The 19352-nt window shown below is 44.5% G+C and overlaps 1 protein-coding gene across 1 annotated transcript in view; it reads left to right on the top strand.

Moving 5' to 3' along the window:
* The window catches only part of LOC116390976 (histone-lysine N-methyltransferase MECOM-like), a 40425-nt gene continuing 21073 nt past the window's right edge, over nt 1-19352 (top strand). The window contains exon 1 of the mRNA XM_031861155.1: nt 1-337. Within this exon, the coding sequence (XP_031717015.1) occupies nt 301-337 (37 nt within the window). The 5' untranslated portion in view covers nt 1-300. The remainder of the gene's footprint in view (nt 338-19352) is intronic.

Raw genomic sequence — 19352 nt, 5'->3', positions numbered from 1 at the left:
TCTCGCTTAGTGATCGTCGGGAACTGTTGACACGAAACGGGAGAGATGTCCACGATTCACACGCATCTCGACCAGATCAGGTTGATATCAAAGTGATAAATCGTCCCAAACTTTTTCTGGCACTTGCTGCCGGCAGATCTCGGGCTGTGCGCATGTGCGAAGGTGTCCAGACTGACAATGCTGGAGAGATAGCGCGTTTGGATTGAGAAACCCAGAGAAAAAGGACAGAGAAAAAACAAAAAGGAGGAAAAAAAGATCCAAGAAAAAATCCAAACAAACCCACGCCGAGAGACTGGCACCATGAGGTCCAAAGGCAGGGCACGGAAACTGGCCACGAGTAGGTGCAACATCCCTTTCTTTTTTTCCTTTTGAAACATGCCATCTTTTATACCTATCGACTGTCGCTGTTATCACCGCGTTTATCAATAGTTTCTGTAAAGCGATTTCCTACTCCGCCAGCAAACCAGAATCCGCTCTTTCCCCTGTCAAGAGTGTCAAAACCGATAATATTCTCGCGAGGAAAATAATTAAACGCTGTCTCGAGAAGAGTGTGAACTTTAAAGTTTAGGCAGCGATGGAAGAACTTTCTGCAGGGCGTCCGCTCCAGCATCGGAATCGCTCGTTGCATGTAGTGGGCGCTGTAGTGTAATGTAGTGTATTGTAGGTTAAAAACCCCACGTCCCGTGCATCGGCAGTTGTATTGCGATTGCTTGCACGCTGCTGCTGCGGGCTGCCGGTCACTTCAGCTCGCTGGGAGCAACTTGGAAGAGGGAGTTTGATGGAGGGGAAATAAGGAGAAAACCAGGATTTAGACAGGCACGGTATATGCTGCAGGGGTCTTGTTTGTAACTCTTTGTGTTTGTGAGTCACGCAGTTCATTCCGAGCTCGTATTAATGTGTGATCTGTGTTGATTGTAAAATATGTCACTCTGAAAAAACAAAAACAAATTCACACTGTTTTAATTCTTTTGAAGCACGAGTGTTTTAGTTTACAGACTTTACACTCCGTGCTATTTAATTATTGCATGAGGCAGACTTCTTACTCTGTTGTATTTAGGATAAAATGATAACTTAAAATGTCCATTGAGTTTGAATAAATTAAGTGTAATATCACTCTTGTCATTAAATCGATTTAATGACTTGGACCCAATCAACTTTCTGAATGTATGCAAGGAGATGATTGATATGGCTATTCATGCATTGATTTGCTACAATAAATTATCAAGAATTATATATTTTTTTCTAAAGCTGTGTCAATCAAGCTTTATTCTACGTGTTTTTTTTAATTTTTTATATTTTTCATTAATGTTCTGCATAAATTCCTGTGCTCTGTTTCCTTTCGTTTGAGTTTTGAACGCTGACTTTTAATTGTTGAGGTTCTTCTCATTGCAAAACGCACACCATTAATCTAGAATTGTGTTGCAGACCTTTTGGAAAAAAAATAGGCAGACGGGTCAAAACAACATTTTATATGATTTCCATGAGAGTTTCAGTCACTTCAGTGTGTTCATATATGTCGTTTTGCATATAGACCTGTATTTTTGCATACAACAATATCGGCTACATGCAAACAAAATAGTTTATCAGCTGCAGCGAATGTCTAAACTATTTTAACAGTTAACGCCAATAAGCAGCAGGTGATGATGCACGTAGTCGTATGGGCATATAATAAGGTTAAGAGCAAGTTCCTATTTAAATGGTTTACTTCACGAGCACATGGCTAATACAGACATCCTGGTGAAGTTAATCAACAGAGCAAATGTGGATGTATAGAGCTGTTGTGATTCTATCCAATTTTTAGAAAATACTGTAACATTGATAAGACACACACACAGTCATCATACTCAACAACAACAGAAAATAAAACACTTGATTCTCTTCCTAGCGGCCCCCAAGTCTCTTTTTACTGTGCAACACAACACTTTTTTTTAGAATATCTTTTATTATAGAAACGCACGCAAAAAGAAACAAGCAACAACTGCATCGACGTATATCTTGCAAACCATTAAATACATTCTTTTGAATATAGGAGTATTAATTCCTCGTGTAATGATTATTATTCTCAAGATGGAAGACGGAGATGTCTACCTCTTCAGTCAGAATCGGGGGGGTTCTGTGTCCCCCGAGTAGCTGGCCCGCTCTGGCCCCCAGCCAGGTCTGCACAGTGTCAACAGTGAATATTTAAATTCCCAGACCCCTCATAAGAGCAATGCTGGTAAATGCGTTCAGTGTGTGCCTCCCGCCTGTCCGGAGAAGTCGTGTTAAAACGGGCATGTACGGGGGCCTCCTTGCAGAACAGTCGTGTGATAAAAAAAAAGGGGGTGGATGTAATAGAGGAGGTGATGGAGAGGTGGTAAACGTAAGAGTGATTGATGGAGGTTGACTGATTAGTCCGCACGTCCAGATGTAATGCGGTTCGCCACAAAAACTCTCTTTTGCTTCCCAACTAAGTATAGCCAAGGCGTGCAGGCCGCACCCCGCGGTGAATTGTGGGCTACAGGAGGGGGGGCTTTGATGATCCAAACTAGCTTGGTGTAGGTCTAATTAAAGGTCCGCTTAGCATATTTGTCTCTCAATAAAAAGAAACTTGATTACAATGTGTTTAGAGATGTTTGATAATTTGTTCGGAATAATTACGATGAATCACATAATCCACCTATATGATGTTGCGATTTACAGACCTCTAGCATACAGGCCAATGTTTTAAATCCATTGTTTAACGCAGTGTAAAGGATATATAGAGGGATCTATAGGAAAGTTCCATGAAAATAATTTGGAAGCTTAACAAGTGGCTATGAACCGTTCAGTGTGTGTCCCAAGGCACGTCATCATTTTTCACATTTACCACAATATTTAGTCAGTCATCACTCATTGATCCGCCTGTTTCCAAAAATATGGCTCATATGCCTTTTTAGATGCAAAGCTTACTCATTGGCACGACCGATCGGCACGCGAGAAGCTCTGAGTGCGTGCGTGCTTGAGAGAAGAGGGAGAGAGAGAGGCCTCGCGCGCCTCGGTGTCTCGCTGTCTGTCAGCGGCTCTCCTCTCCGGAGCTGAGAAGTGCGTCGTCCTCCTCACATTGTGCAATGGGCCATGCATCTCGCGTTTGTCTGGCGGAGCTCATTAAAACGGTTAATAGATCGGCCCATTTAAAAGGTGCAGGGAGCGGGCCGGCGCGAGGAAAGTGAAATAGAGACCCCATTAAACGGCCCTTGTTGTCCCGGAGCGGCGCTCTCTGCCTGCGCTCCGCTTGGTGCCAAAGCGCCGTATACAAATGTTCCATATCTCCTTCAGTGAGGGACTATGGGTCAAGAATCACAGGGGCCCACGGCAGAGCTTACTCCTCGCTGTTTTCTGACGCTTTTGTTAATCGTTGCTTTGAACTTGTTTTCTAATGCAAATAAATTACAATATAGCTAATTTATCTTATTATTTGCTTATTGGTTTTATTTTATTAAAGTTGCATTGAGTGAATTCATATCAAATCATAGCCCACTACCACATCAGTCAGTAGTTTGAGGCATATCTTAAAACCAGAATTGGGCAGATTACTGAGGCAAGGTCAAGTACTTCAGGAATGAATGTAGAATTAGGCTACTTGGTTTGTATTAAGGGGGAGAAAGAAAGTACTTTACAACTTGATTTTAGTCATTTATTTTCTGGCCTTGTAAGATTAAATCCTTTGCTGCACATTTTTTTTTCAGCAGTTTATGTGTTTGCTTTTGATGAAAGTGTGCGTATAAAATGCCCACTTAAACTTGAAGTCACATGAAATACTTGTGTGAATAGGCCTCAAAGCTCTTTGTCAGTCGCTTTTCAAAGGCGACAGTTTTTCTACTTCAGAGTCGTGGATGTGTAGCGATTATGTGATCAGTCTACAGAGGGGCAAAACTGTGAACAAGCACATTAATGAACAAATGGATGTATCGCTTATAATAGGAAAGCGGCTAAATGCTTGTCGAACCAGGTGTAAAGCATTTCACAGACACGTATGCTCACACACACGCAGCCTTTGTGGGTGTATCAGTTGTGTTTTGAGGTACAAGTGTGCGTCTGTCTGTGTGTGTGTTGGTGATTTTGGGGTGGCGGGGGGCAGGTGACCCAGGCCCTCTCATCTATCAACGCCCCCCATCTGTCTGACATGTCGTCCACTTTCCTCCTTTCTTACGATGGAGAAGCGTTCCCCCCCCCCTGCCCCTCCCTCTCTCAGAAAATGGCTCTTTTGGAAGGTCCCTGGTGTTAATGAGTCGTCCAGGACTCGATCTCATGGCTATAAACAGAGAGCTGATGAGGTTAGCGGTTTGTTTATGCACTGTTGTCACCCGCTTGAAGGATGGCCCCTATCCCAAGTAACTAGGGAGCCTCCAGGCCCCGTCATGGGTCCCCTCTCAGGCCCTGATGCAGTGGCCCTGCCCCAGGGGCTTCTCTCCCATCTCTACTCCCTCTTGTTCAGCTGCACTACCCGCTCTCCTTACTCTCAGTCCATCATGTATGTGGAGCATTTCATCACGCATTAAAGCAGACGAGCATTAGTTTTTGAATGCTGGTCCTAGTGAGAATGTGTTGTTGCGCTTATGGGTGAGGCAGTAATGATTGTATTTAAATGGTGGTGTGTGTGTGTGTGTGTGTGTGTGTGTGTGTGTGTGTGTGTGTGTGTGTGTGTTGCTGGGGGGTGGTGTGGTGCAGCGACCCAGACGGGGCAGTGTGGGAACACCAAGGGATGGATGGAGGGAGGGTGGAGGGTGTGCAGCAACATGTCAAGCCTGGGAACCGCTGTGTGTTTACCACAGGGAAACCGTACCAACACAGAACAATGAGCGAGCCTTACCCCTTCTAAATAATAAAAAAAAGAAAAGAAAAGGCATTTCTGCTTTCTTCTCTCCCCTAAAGGTCATGGAGTTAGAGATAGGGAGTCCACACAAAAGCCTCCAGTCTGTCGTCAGTCTGGTCTGGCCCAGTACGGTGCCAAAACTGAGGTCATTATCAACAGAGCAGTCCCAAGCTAAGCATATTTTTATAGATTGTGCTTGTGTGTGTGTGTGTGTGTGTGTGTTTAGGGGAGGTGAGCATGAGTGTATGTGCTTATTTGAACGAGCTGAGTATGTGCGAGTTTTAGTGCATATGCACAAAACAAAAGCGCTCCGCAGAGTGTACAGCGCAGTCGTCAAACGTGTGACATGCCGCCATTTTCTCATCTGAGATAAATGGAATTTTTGCTGAGTTGAAAAGTTTACCCAGACATCAAACTGATTTGTGTCGTTATGATGTCTGAGGAGTTATAATGTCAAGAGATTGCTGATGGTGCACTTTGCGCGGGCTATTAATGAGGCGGTGTGAAGCTAGCACTTCTCTGCGTGCTTCGAGAACAGATGTCCGTTAGCTAATTAAAGAAACTCAATCATTTTATACTCCAATCAATTACCTGAAGCAGGTGGTGGAAACGGGGCCCGACACTCTGGCCCCGTGTCTCACGTCAGCTAACTATACCCGAAGACACTTTACTACATTGTTGAATGCCTTTATGAGGAGAAAGACTAAACAAGAGGCTTGACATGACTTTATTCTAGCTGCCAATCTTTGTGTGCAGCAGACTGCAGACATGATGTTATGTCTGCGCGTCAGATCACAAGCTGCAGTGTGATCATTTCATTTTTTAAATATCTCACAGTATCACCGAATAGGAATAAATGGGTCCATGCAATGTCTCACCGAGTTCATTGCAGTTGCCCAAATTTTAATGACCCTTTTAACTTATTTTAGATATCAGCAAAGACCTTTTGAATTATTTGTAATTATCTTTGTACTATAGCATGTACGCTAAATTGTTTGCCTGTGGACATTCTTTTTAATCACTGTCATCGAGGGTTGAATGTGTTTTTTACTCTTACACACTGGAGAGAACACATAGCTATAAACAGGAATTACCCAACAATCGCTTTGTGAATGTGGTGATAACAGCGTGTTCCAGCACTGCTGGGGGATCTCCCTGGGTGGAGCAGGCTGGCCCAAGGGATGGAAGGAGTGAGGGAGGAAGGGAGGGAGGGAGGGAGGGAGGGAGAGGAGGAAAGTCATTTCTGATTAACAGTGGCGAAACGGGGCATGGGGTCATGCCCATCTGTCGCTAAAAAAGGGAAGGACAGGCCGGAGCAGTCAGGTGTGTACGTTTATGTGTTTGTGTGCTATGTGTGTGTGATTCCTGTACACCTTTCATCCCTGCCACAACAAGCCCCCCCACTCTCCACCCTGAAGCTCATTAAGCAGTGACCTCTCACCCCCTGCAGGACGGGAGGGATGAGGGTAGGAGATGTGATTAAAGCCGGGGGCCTTCCTGATGAAGTTTGCGCTGCACCGCATTCACCTGATTGGATCTGATAGCAGCTGTCTCGCCTGTGTTGCAGGGCTGAAGCAGTGATTGTTAGTGAGAGACACAAAGAGGAAAAGTCACGACAAGCTGTGAACTCATGTTTAAAGGCAAAGTTAGGGACATTAAGGTCGATCATGTTAATGATTAGAAAATAAAAAACGACCAGATTTTCCAAATCTTCTCTTTGAATTGTCTCTCATAGTATTGAGACATCTCTTAGTTCGAAGAGCCCATGCAGCTTTTGGGATGCAGATCATCTTTCCACTATTAGTGTGGCATGCATCATCAATGTTCACCTCACTGTTCTTCTTCCAATCCCTTGTCTGAGAAAAGGAAACACCACGTCCCTGTCCTCAGCGATCTGTCTTGATGACTTCCCCTCCGTGTATATGCGTAGGTCTGATTAAGCCGTGCACCTTCGGTGCGTGCACAAGTGTTGTTGGTCAGCCAGGGTCGCAGCAGAGGAAAGAATGTGGCAGTGGAAAGGAATGCAGGGCTGATTAGCGCTTCTTACCTGTAAGTGAACTGGACGTGCCGGCGTGTGATGAGACCGAGGAAACGAGGGAACAATAGGACAGTAGAGATTCCTTTCCACGCCGCATTCCAGCGATCCTGCAGCCGGGGCCCCCCGCTCAGAGCTTTGATGAACCCTTCTCGCGGCTTCCTGGGATTGTCGCTCCACCACAAACACAAAAACATGAAGCGGTCTGTGAGTGGGGCCAGGGAAGAGAGAGCACGGCCGTCCTCAGGATGTCCTGTTTTGATTAGCGTTAGCATCCTAAATGCACCATAGAAATATTATTCTAACACAGAGAAGAGCTCCGTGGTGACACATCCACTTCTTTCCACTCTGCGACCTCCAGGGTCAGATACACTACAATGAGCCAGGAATCAAAGAGGTGCTCCTCACCCAGTGATCTGACTGAGGAAATCATGTGAGGAAAACAGAGCGATGAAATGATAGGGAGAGGCTTCAGGGCCCATCAACAGGTGGGAGTTTATCAGGCCAATGCTTTTAGAATTTTATAAGAAATACCTAATTTTTGGAATCATCAATAATGCCCGAATTGTTATCAATAACATATTGATGGCATCTCTAACAACTGTAGTGTTTTTCTTTAGATGACAGGAAGTGGTGAGTGGCAGAAGGGGATTTCTGAAATGCCTCCCTATGTTAGAATGAGCTGATATTCCTCCTCAAATCAAAAGAGCGTGTTCGTTTCTCAAAGAGTTTTAATAAATATCAAAATGGGTAAACACTTTATAAATTGGGGATCAAACTCATGTTATTACTGCCTTGTCAAGCTCTTTGTAACAACTCAATAACTACTAACAGCTTCTTATATATTAACTTAAGCTGTTATTCAGTCAGTCTTTTATGAGCGACAGGGTTAAAGAATTAAGGTTTAAAATACTTAAATAAAATAGCCAAACAACTAACATAGCTTATATTATCATAAATCTGAGCTGATTTCAGTTGGCTGAAATTGGTAATGAACTGACGGTATTTCCCTTTAAACCTTAGCTCTGTGTTTTGAGCACCAGCTCTTACACACAGTGTCCTCTTTGTAGCTATGTAGCTCACACTACATCTCTTCTGTCTCCTGTGGAATCAGAGAGCAACGAAGCATTGCAGCATGGTTTGTTGTTTTGCTGGTGCTTGAGGGCTTTAGTTTGACAGGAGGGCACCACTTTGTTCACCTCAGTGTCCAGAAGGGACCCCGAGAGACCTCGGGGCCTGGATGTCTCTGTCAGGGCTGTGGCAGGACTCGGGCAATGGGGGGCCCCGCTGCTCACTGGGTCAGTGGACAAGCTAATCGATTTTATCTCCGTTTCACACAACACGCCAAACCCCTACTGGCCTGATATTCACATGTTCACTGTTTAGAGGAGTATGCTCCTTCCATCTTCTGTCTCTCTCTTTTTTTTCTCTTTCAGTTTCTTTCTTTTTCTCCCACCAAATCTCTTGCGTTTCTCATTCGTCTTTCTTCTACTGTGTTTTGTCTATTTCCCCTCTTTATCTACCTCCCTCGATCCATCTCTCTTTCTCCCCCTTAGAAGGGAGCGTTTTAAATTTAGCCTCCTTGCCTGTCTCGACGATGGCACTCCCCTAGAGGGAGGCTGGTGGGCAGGCAGAGGAGCCCTTGTTTTCTCGGCCCATTCCTCTGGATAAAGCGTTGGAACAAGGGAATGAAAGCTTTGGGAAAAGGTCTGGAAACTTCCCATTCATCAGTGTAAGGAGATACTGCGCTGACAGTTAGCAGACGGCCAGCCAAGTACAACACGGGACAGCCGCGTGGGCCTGCAGTGCTCGGCTCAACAGACAGACAGAGCGAGACCAGACCAAACACCCCACTCATCTCTGTTTGAGGAAGTAACATATGTTAACATTTTAGGCATTTATTCTGATTCTCTCGCGCAGAGTGTCTCAAGTGCGAACAGTAGAATAAGTGAATGATTACTGGTGCAATCATAACTAACATAGTAATGAGGAAGAGCAGGGGGCAACAAAGTACAGCACTGCAGACACATAATGATGACATGCTGTCATTTAAGTAGTGGAGCAACCTGTGGTTAGTTCAGTTATTTTCTGATTTGGCGGAATTGACAACTTTTTCTACTTTTCCAGGTCCCAAATGAATTGTGTGTCATTACTGGTATATACTGTGTGTTATGGGTTTTGTTTTGTATTTTTATTATCAGCTTTCATTGTTTTGACAGTCTTTTTGTGTAAGATTCTACAGTTTACATTTTCATCATTATTTTTATTGATCGCCATTTTTCGTGTCCTTTCTCCTGCCTTTTTTTGCCAGTCTGACTCACCCTCCCACCATAACTTCCCATCAGCCACTGCAGCAGGGAAAAATGCACGCATACCCTCAGGGGCAGTAATACATTTATGAATGCAAAGATTTATACGCACCCATAAACACGTGCACCTACACATGTTTGAATATTTATCCATCCTTCCAAGGGATTTTGGACCCAACACACTTGTATATACACGGACATGTACCTGCTGAGCTGGGATGGGACAGCGCATTGGCATGGCAGTGCATGGTCGGACACTGCAGGTGTGAGTCTGTGTCTCTCTGCCCAGCCATTAATCGCTGCCATCTGACAGTTCAATCTACGAGGGGCCGAGTGGAGCAGCCGGCTGGTTACCAGGGCAGGTCATTACTGAGCATGGAGGCAGCCAATCGCATCAGCGATCAATGACAAAGGCTGTAGAGGGAGAGAGTGCAAAAAAAGTGAGGGAGAAGTAGAAGGAGGTAGGGGTTGAGAAAGATGGAGGGCGAGAGAGGCGATGGAGATGTAGGGTGAAGGGAGGGGAGAGGAGAGGTATGGCAGGATAAAGGTAGTTACGATGCTGAAGGTCAGTTCTTGGTTGTGGAGTGGATGACAAACAGGCTGTCAACTGCCAAGAAATGGAGATATTCATCTGATGCCGCACAACAAAAAATATGGCCCCTTGCACATGCACACCACATAAATGTGCACAAAGACACAGTCATTGCCATAGCAGCTTGATTGAGAATGCAGCAGGGGAATTTAGTGTGAGGCATTGTTTTATGAATTCCATATACAAGGTGTTGGCAGTCTGCCCCGCCCTTTTAGTGGTCAGTCCGGGTTGCGCTGTCGTAAAAGTAATGACCGGCTGTGAAAAAAAAAAATCAGTTTATGAAAACGGCACAACTCCCCTTCGGACCCGCATCGGCTGCCCACCGCGTTACCACGGGAACGGCTGCCATGACGAAGTCCGTCCCGTGGCGTTTACCCAGAAGTCAAACGCAGTCTCCCTCTAACGGAAGGAATTCCATATATGCTTTCATAACTCAGTGAATGTCGTTTTCACCTTCTCACCCATGTTTTTCCTCAAATCTTTTTTTTTTTTTGGAATGTTGCTGAAGGGATTAATTGATGTTGTGGGTGACAGTATTTGGCCAGGGCTCTGATAAAACAACAGTGAGATCTCTCATTTCTCCCCAGAGGCCTAGAATAGCAGAACTGGTCGTTTATTCTGCACTATCTCTCAGCAGATCCACTGGCCCTCTCTCCCAGACACACACACACACACACACACACACACACCACAACCAGGCCATCCCAGCGTGGACAACACTGAGTGATGATGAGTCATTATAGAGAGTGTGCCCTTCGACCTCGTCCAGTCTTTATGGATCACTCTCTGGCAGAATCATATTCCCTAATGCCAAGTTCCTGTCCATCTGCCTGCCTGTCTGCCGGACAGTCAGGCCCCTAAGTCTCTCTCTCTTTCTCTGTCTCCCATACTCTCTCACTCTCTTTCTCCCCTGAGTTTCACACACCAGTTCATCCCAGACATCTCTGTCTCTGTTTATTTTAATAACAAACAGAAAAAAATAGACCTCCCTTTCCCATTACCAAATGTTTGAATTTGATCGTTTTCATGTATTCCATGGTGAGAATAATGGACATAAGTCTTGATTTGTTCAGATCATTTTTAGATGAACATGAGAAAGTCCAAGGGTGTAACAGTTCAGAAGATGAATTATCTTTTCATCTGTAGCTACCATGTACTTCAATGTTGAGATTGGCATGCAGCATCACTGTAACTGAATTCACAGTAATCCAATACATCACTTTGAATGCGAGTGTTTTCCCTCCATCTATTTCCTAACTTGCATACGATCGTGGTAATTCCTCAGTGCACAGAGAAGCAGTGCAGCAAGGAGAGCAGAGGGAAGGAGTCAGTTTGGATTTCTACACATCCTCTTCTCTCTGTTACTTTAGTTAATCCAATACTAACACTATGCCGAGGATTTTCTCTGTAGATCAAGCGGCTAATATGTTTTTTGTGGACGCTAGCATTTGATCCTTCTCTCAACAAATGCAATTTGTTTGGCCTGATTTGATCAGTTGCAGGCGCATAGTTCAATGCAGGCAGGAGCAGGTAAACCCTCTATACGATGGGAGTTAAAATGTGTTTGCGTCCGTGAGAGGGGAAACTCTATTACAGGTGTCCTGGACCACGGGCCCTGCTGGCTCTGATGAAACACTCTTTGGGTGTCAATGCAATTGTGATTTTGTCTAGCCCGGAGATTGGCCACCTCTTGGGTTTTAAAGCTGGCCCTGAAAGGCAGAAAACAAAGTCTGGCTGTAAACCGTACAATTACAATGGTGGAAACTTTGAAGGGCACTTCCTGATGTAACATAGTAATCTCCCTCGGGACACCAGAGAATGATGCTGTATAATTTTGGTAATTTTTTTGTGGAATAAGCATTGTTGTATGTTTGTGCAGTGCATGCGACTTGTAAAGTGGTACTGCTCCCCAGCCAATGGCATATACATTGTGTATATATATACCTTTTGAAATGGAACAGACTGTATACTACTACAGCAAGCAGGCATAAGCATCGGTAACATGGCTCTGAGATACAACAGATCCACAGGGCCAGCAGGATTCTGTTTCATTATGACTTTTTACTTATTTTAGCCGGTGATAAAACAGCATTATAGTAGCCACAGATTTGTTGTCAGTAAGACTTTGTTGAAAAGCAGTGTCACAATTTGTTGTTTGAATCGCCTCTCCTGCTTTCAGCATTATTGGACAATTGAAATCTTTTTAAATTTCATATTTGGTTTATTTTGTCAATGTTGAATCTCATTTTAAAGGCAAAACACAGTTGTCCCCAGATGTATGTACCACCCTGCAAAACATTTGACCTATTTCAGCCCCAGAGGGTTCAGAGACATGGGATGCATGCTATGTCACATCGTCCCCGCCCAGAGCCCCACAGATCAAATACAGGTATGATTTATGTCCGCTGTCTCAGCCTTCACGTTGCATGTTCGCCCGCGTTAGAGCTGTTGGTCAAACCCAACCGCAGTAGTAATTTGTCTCCTTACATGTGTAGGAGGTGAAGGGCGAAGGTCAGTGAAATGAAAATGACCAGACCTGACTTAATTGTTCTATCTATTTGTGGTTTGAGACAGGATGTCTGTCTGAATGTCTACCTGTCTATTTGTCCATCTGTCTTGCTTCTCTCTTGGCGCCGTGTCTTATGTCAGTTGGTCGAGACCCTCTGGCAGCAGTCAGGCCATTATGGGCACTGATCTGATCCAGCAGGAGTACAGGGTTCACTGAAGAGATCTGTCTAGGACAGATACTATCACTGTCAAAACACACAGGCCGATGGAAAAGTTTTCTCTGGTTTCCCAGGTCCTTATTAACGGTGTTATCAAGCTCACAAAGCTCCATGCAAAAAAAACTAGAACATTGGTTGGAGTGGAGTTATTATTAATTATTGGCTGTATTTTTATGTACATGCCGTTAAAATATAACAAATACACTCATGGTTCAGATATGATGCTTAAACACCTTTTTTTTCCTCCAATTTCCTCGCCAGCTTGGCACGTCTGACAAGGTTAAGCCGGCAAATTGTGGCGAGAAATGCTTCCTGTGTGTGATTACATTTATCATGTATAATTAGGAAGTTCTGCTCTGTCTACACATGATGACCTTTCACCCCGAGTGTGACAGTTGTAGACTGGTGTTGCCAGACACCCAAATGTGCTGCCCAGGTCGTGCTGCACCACAAAGTCTGGTTTCCGCTGCAGGATCAAGTGTCTTCGATTTGGGTTTATTTCTAAGACTTGAGACTATAAGATTTGAGGAACTTATCTGTGATTCCTTTTCTCACTGAGACGATTAGTCATTTAGACCATAATTTCAGATAAATGAGGGAGACTAAAACTGCATTACATACAGATGTAGATTGGCACTTTGCCGTATCCCATTCAAACGTTCAAACTATGTTTAGCGTACCACACCTGACTGCAGACTGCATCTATAATGCTACACGTTTTGTTTACTCATGATTATAAGTAATACTTTGTCAAGTATGATTATATGTGTTAAACAGGGTTGTTTAGAGGGTTGTTAGCGTTAGATATCATTAAGAGATCGCTGCAATGCTATTTTCAAACAGGAGATTAACATATGAGATGGTGAGGATAAAAAAATTATTTCTTTTTTACACATACTTATGAATGGTTAATTCAACAATGTTCAATGATGTTCAAGAATATGTACAACAGAGAAACCTTTACACCAGTATCTCGTATGGGCTACAGTGACTTTAAGTAACACGATAGTGAGGCGCAATGGTGAATCCATCATAACGTGTGTTCACCCTTGTATACAGAGGCAGTGTGAGTCGTGTGAAACCCTGGTTCTCAATGTAACTTTTTCTTTATTTGTTGATGTGTGTGCGTGAGCCATTGCCAACTTCCTATCTGTGACGCTTGTGTTGCCTGGGCTATAGTTTTCTACTTATTTAAACCTTTTTCTAAATCTTAACTTTCTTTGCTCTTTTGTTTTCTTTCCCTTATACTCCTTTCCTCCTGTCCATTGCTCTGTCATTTGTTCTTCCTTTTCCTTTGTGCTTGTACCCTTTTTGTGTTATAATTCCCACCTATTATTTCTGTCCCGAGCCCTCATTAGTCATGTCGCTGTCAGCCGCCAGCTGCAGACTCACATACACACAACCGCACGTATTCTTGCACATGCACAGGTATGGAAGTCATCAAGGAGAGGTCAAAGGTCTGCCTCATTACCCAGCCCCAGTGAAAACTTTTGGTGTGTTTTATGCACTGGTATCAGAAAGCAGAGGGAGGGAAATGAGGAGAGGAAGAGGGGGAATGAGGGGTGGAGAAAAAGCAAGATAATGAAGAAGACTGTGGCTTTAGGAGGAAATATGAGAAGAGAGAATGAGTGATAGAAAGGGAGAAGTGTAGAAGGGACAGACAAAGACCTCTTCTTCATCACTGTATCAGTCCCTGGTCTACTCCACTCCATGCATGTAAACCAGATCAATATAGCTCGCTCAGAAGATGGGAAATTGTGGTTAGGTGGAGGGTTGGAGGGGTTGAATTGAGCTGCTGGCGGCATACATGCCTGGTGTTTCCTGATGTTAAACACAACATCTCTAAATAAAGTCATTAAAAGCAGTCCAACAGAAGCCCATTCATTCATTCATCTTCTTCTGCTCGCTCACTCGCACACACACACACACACGCACACACACACACACACACACACACACACACATACATTCACATTATCTCTCTTTTTCACCCGCTCAAACACACACACACACACACTCCCACACACATACAGAGTTGAGACTGCGTGGGACATGATACGCTGACATGTGACATAAAGCAAAGCAGGAGTGTGTGTGTGTGTGTGTGTGTGTGTGTGTGTGTGTGTGTGTGTGTGCATGTTCAAGTTCAGCCTCGGAGGTCAGAGAGAGGGAGAGAGAGTGTGTGTGTGTGTGTGTTGGGGTGTCAGCTGGGAGCAGTCAGGGGGACACTGGTGATGCAGACTGACATGGGACATAAACACTCAGTAGTATAGTGAAGGGGCCCATTGTCTCAATCGCCGCCATGTCAGTCTCTGTGTAATGGAACGATATGTCTCTGTATGTTTGTCTAATTGCCCAATCTCCCTCTCTGTCTGTCTGTCTGCTGACATGTCTATCTCACTGCCTGACTGTGTCTTTATTTCTCTTCTTTTCTAGATACATTTACACCGACATTTTAGGCATAAGATCCTCTTATCCCAAATGTCTGCCAACGATCTGCCAATTCCTGGAGAGCTGTGTCTGTTTGTTATGTGTTTTTCTCTCCTGGTCAAGTCAAATCATCGGGATGTACAATCTCACACCAGGTGTCTCAGCGCACCTTTCATTAAGAGAGAATATATTTAAAAAAATAAGTGGGCCGGGTATCAGAAGATTTTAAAAAGTCTGTCATTCTGAGTCACAAAAAGGACAAAACTTTGGATTTAGTGTTACGAGAAGTGGCATTAGTCGCAGGTTGAATTGTTAACAAGTTCAGTGGTCCAGAACATGCAAGGGAGTTATTAGTTCTGGGATTTCAGAGCTGTGGCTGAGCCCAGAAAGGAGGTAAAGGTGTGCGGAGGATATGAGATCTTTGGGGTTGAGGTGCCGGGATTGTGATGAGGTGTGTGAGATTAATGGGAGTGAAGCTTTAAGAGAGGGGAGGCAAGTAAGGGTGAGGTGCTGAGGACATGCCGGATGGGTGTTGAGGATTTGCGTCTTTGTAGGTTTGAGTTTCTGTTCTTGTCTATATAAGCCTGCATGGAAGACAGTCGTATTTCAATGTTTTTAGTAATGTTCTAACCTGAATTTAGACTCAAGAACCTTAACCTGTAATGTCTGCTCAAAACCCCACCGTGTCATGTGAAAAATGTATGGAAGTCTAATCCATACTGGGCTGTTTTATGCATTCCTCAATAAGATTTCATTCAACACCAGAAACATGTATAAAAGAGAGACAGAATGTATTAAGATGTCAGAATTGAGGGCTTTACAGGCAAATATGGAGGTGGTTAGAGAAGGCCAAAGTTCATCCACGTCTCTTGGCTGTTTTATGTGCTCGCTGCCACTCCCCATCTCAACGTGCAGCCGCTAGCACCTTCTTTCTTTTGTCAGTTAAATACTGGTTCATGTTACGTGGATAGTATTAACGTTATTATTTAGATTATTTACCGTACTTCTTTCCTGAATACACATTTAAAGCAAAAGAGGCACTCGTGATTTACATTTTCCGAGAAATAGTTTTAAAAGTGACCACATCACTTGCAACATTTATACAGCGCAGTTCATGTTTTATGTACATTGAAAGTACTTCCAAATGTTTTTTCAACTCTTTTTATTTTTTTCTTCACACAGTTACCAGCTAGAGTTACTGGCAGGGACCATGTTTAGAAACGGGTAGGCATACAGAGGGCTAAACTGTAGTAATAATCCAATTATAGTAATAAGTAGCCCAGTCAAACATGAAGGGGTTTTACGGGCACCTCTCTTGAAGGACATGTTTCCCTATGGCGGCTTCCTGCTCACACAGACACACATATTGAATGGCTTCAGCTCAGCTCCTCTGTGTCTAAGTAGTACGCAGTGTCTGTTTATTGTAGATGAGGTGTGGATGTTTATACTCTCCACGGAGCAAAACAAACCAGCCAGAAGTGTGAGGTGATTCTAAAATAATTCACGAGCTCTTTGGCAAATTGACACAGTGTAGTCCCTGCTTGTGTTATTTGTTCATGTTGGCCCTGAAAATGCACTTACACATTCACCTCCTGGATACGAATGTTAGTTCCCTGCAGGAAATGTATTCTGTATCTCTAAATGCTCTCTTTTAATCTATTTGTAAAGCCTGAGATTAAAAACATTAACTTAGCTTGACGTTTACATTAAAACAATATGTACGGATCTGTCTGGTCAGGCCAGCAGACATGAATCACACTCAACTAATCAAATGAGTCATTTAATTACCCTGGTATTCACACATAATTAGGAATCTGTTCTTCTCAAATTCTTTAAAGGTTTGCTTTCATTATATAATGCTTTGTGTCATCAAAACACATTCATGGCCGGAAGGTTGCAGAGGTTGCATTGTAGCATGAAATCAAAACAAATGATTTTGTTTGTATACCTTTTCACACTGTCTAGCTTCTTTTCCCCCCCAGTTTGCCCGTGCATTAGCGTTTGTATAAATACATCATAGAAACGCACACAATGGCCGAGGAGGGATGGATGTCAGTGGTCAGAGCAGATAAGAATGACAAAGCTCTACACTAAGCCACGTCACCACCAGGCCTCTCACCTGCCTGTCTGTCACACAAACGCACTCAACCATCACAGAGTGATTGTTTGTGCCCATGCATGTGTGTGTGTGCGTGTGTGTGTGTGATTGATGCGCTTCGCCTTCCGTCGACTTTACTCCCGCCCACCAACCACCTCGCTCCCTCTTGTCCCACCTCAGTCTGGACTGTCAAGGAAACATGAGGCCTTGGGAGATAGCAGCATGCTCTCCGGGCCGGCCCTCGGCCCGCTCTGTCTCTTTTTCTCTTCCTTGTGCCACTCACCGCTGCTGTGGGAAAAGCAGAGGAGATGAGGCCTTAAAAAACAGATCATTGTCCGCCTCCTAGATTAAAGCCAGAGAATGTGAGCATTGTCCACTGAATGGCTAAACCTTCCTGCTGTCACTCAAATGCTGCTCTGAGCGCTACTTCATGTCTAAGAGGCTTATCTGCACTGAAAGGCCCCTAGCTGCTCTTGGGAGAGAGGACGTAATGAAGCGTGTTTTTTTTTTTTTTCCTCTGTAGGGAGAAACCTGCTGCTGGGGGGCTGGTGGTGGTGGTGGTGGTGGGTGGTTAGGGGATTCAGGGGGTGGACGTGGTCAGTGGGACAGCTGCAGCCCTCGCCCCCAACCGCTCCCACTCCTTCTAACTGCCTCTCTGGAAAGAATTGTCATTTATCTAGTCTCACATGAGAGGGAGCGCCGAATACGCGGCATACGGGCCTGAACCCCATTGCTAGCGTGATGGGGGGACATGGGGACATTATGTGGGGACGTGCCCAGGGACCTGCCTGTTGTCCGCGCTCAGCCGTCTGTGGGGATGATCAGCAGGCCACTGATGTGGTCCTCTCTTTGTGCTCCGCTGTTTGAAAAGGGGAAAGTTTAAGTGCTGCTCGCATTCAGGGCTGAGGGCCAGCCAGGCTGGGAGGGTTAGCTAAGCCTTGAGGCCTGTGTGTGTGCGTGTGTTGGTGTGCATGTGTGTGTGCTTGCATTATCATAGCCTGTATAAGAAAAAAACTGCAGGTTCCTTGGTCAACATCATGATTATAATATGTACAATTACGTGTCATGAACATCCTGTAGGAGTAAACTTGTTTTGTTTGTAATTTGAAAAAACTGGAATAAACCTGAGCCAAAAGACAAGAAGAAAAAGTGACTTATTAACAAAATTTTACAAAGAAAATCTTTTTTTTTTGCACGTGATGGTCATGCATTATTAGGTGTTCAACAACAAAGGTCTTTCATCAAAGTTCTTCACCTCACGGCTAGTTTTTTTTTGTTCAGCTGTTTCTGCTCAACGAATCCTTGCAAGTGTTACCACCATGCTCCACTTGTTGAGTTATGAAACATTTGCCCTGATCTTTGCCACTGCTCCGGCATGTCACGCGTGGGTTTCCCCCAGTGGTCCACATATTAGTTTGCGGATGATTTACAGAAGCCATCAAACCCTGAGCCCTGCTGTCCTGTTCCGTTTGCCCTCTGCGTGGTCTGCTCGTCCGTCTCTGTGTCACGACGGACACACCTGCATCCTCGGCAGCCCCCTCTAACCCATAAGCTCTGTCCACTTCCTGTCTGCAGTAGCACTATTTCATTGACACAGGTCCTTGTAGCATGCAAAAACACAGCTGGGCTGGCATATTCAGTACGTAGAAGTGTCTGATTTAAGTGTTTTGGAAACAGAAATTTGTTGAAATTGTGATACTGGGTTCTTTCTTTTTTTTTATCACCTTTCCAAATATGGCTGTTTTAGTTTATTTGGCTTTTTTCCTTCAGTGCTGTCTGTGTTGGTAAAGGGATGTTTAAAACATGACAGAATGATTCACTTTATGAGCCCAGGGATGGTGTTTGCTCTCTCTTCTCCCTGTCAGGCCACGAGCCATGCATGCACTCACTTAATGTGATCTTTGACCTGGGCATCTTGTGGGGTTAGTGCTGCCTGCGCCTATTCTGTCTTGTGGCGGGAGGTCGAGTGGGCTGGAGAGCTTCGGAGTAGACCAGAGGGCTTGTCGGCTGGAGGGGGATGGGAGAGGGATGTTAAGTGGTGTGGCCCAGCTGTGGCGGGTGGCCCAGTGGTCCATTTAGAACTCCAGCCCCACGCTGGGAGATGGTACATCCCGACAAGCTGAAGGGACCCAATGCTGGTGCCAGCATGCTCTTGGCTCTGTCAAAATGTCAAAAATATGAAGGTGAATTTGTAGGAACATCACTTGTGCAGCATGTTAAAATGGAAGCTCCGGGTGTCCTGTGGCGGAGACAGAACAAGGGTTTACGTTTAAAGAATACTTTAATTTTGACTATGGTGTTGACTATTCTGCTGATATTCCCGACCATTTC

The sequence above is a fragment of the Anarrhichthys ocellatus genome, unplaced genomic scaffold, assembly GCF_004355925.1.
Source record: "Anarrhichthys ocellatus isolate YVR2014 unplaced genomic scaffold, GSC_Weel_1.0 scaffold24, whole genome shotgun sequence".
Taxonomy (NCBI): Eukaryota; Metazoa; Chordata; class Actinopteri; order Perciformes; family Anarhichadidae; genus Anarrhichthys; species Anarrhichthys ocellatus.
This window is presented reverse-complemented; position numbering and strand designations above follow the sequence as displayed.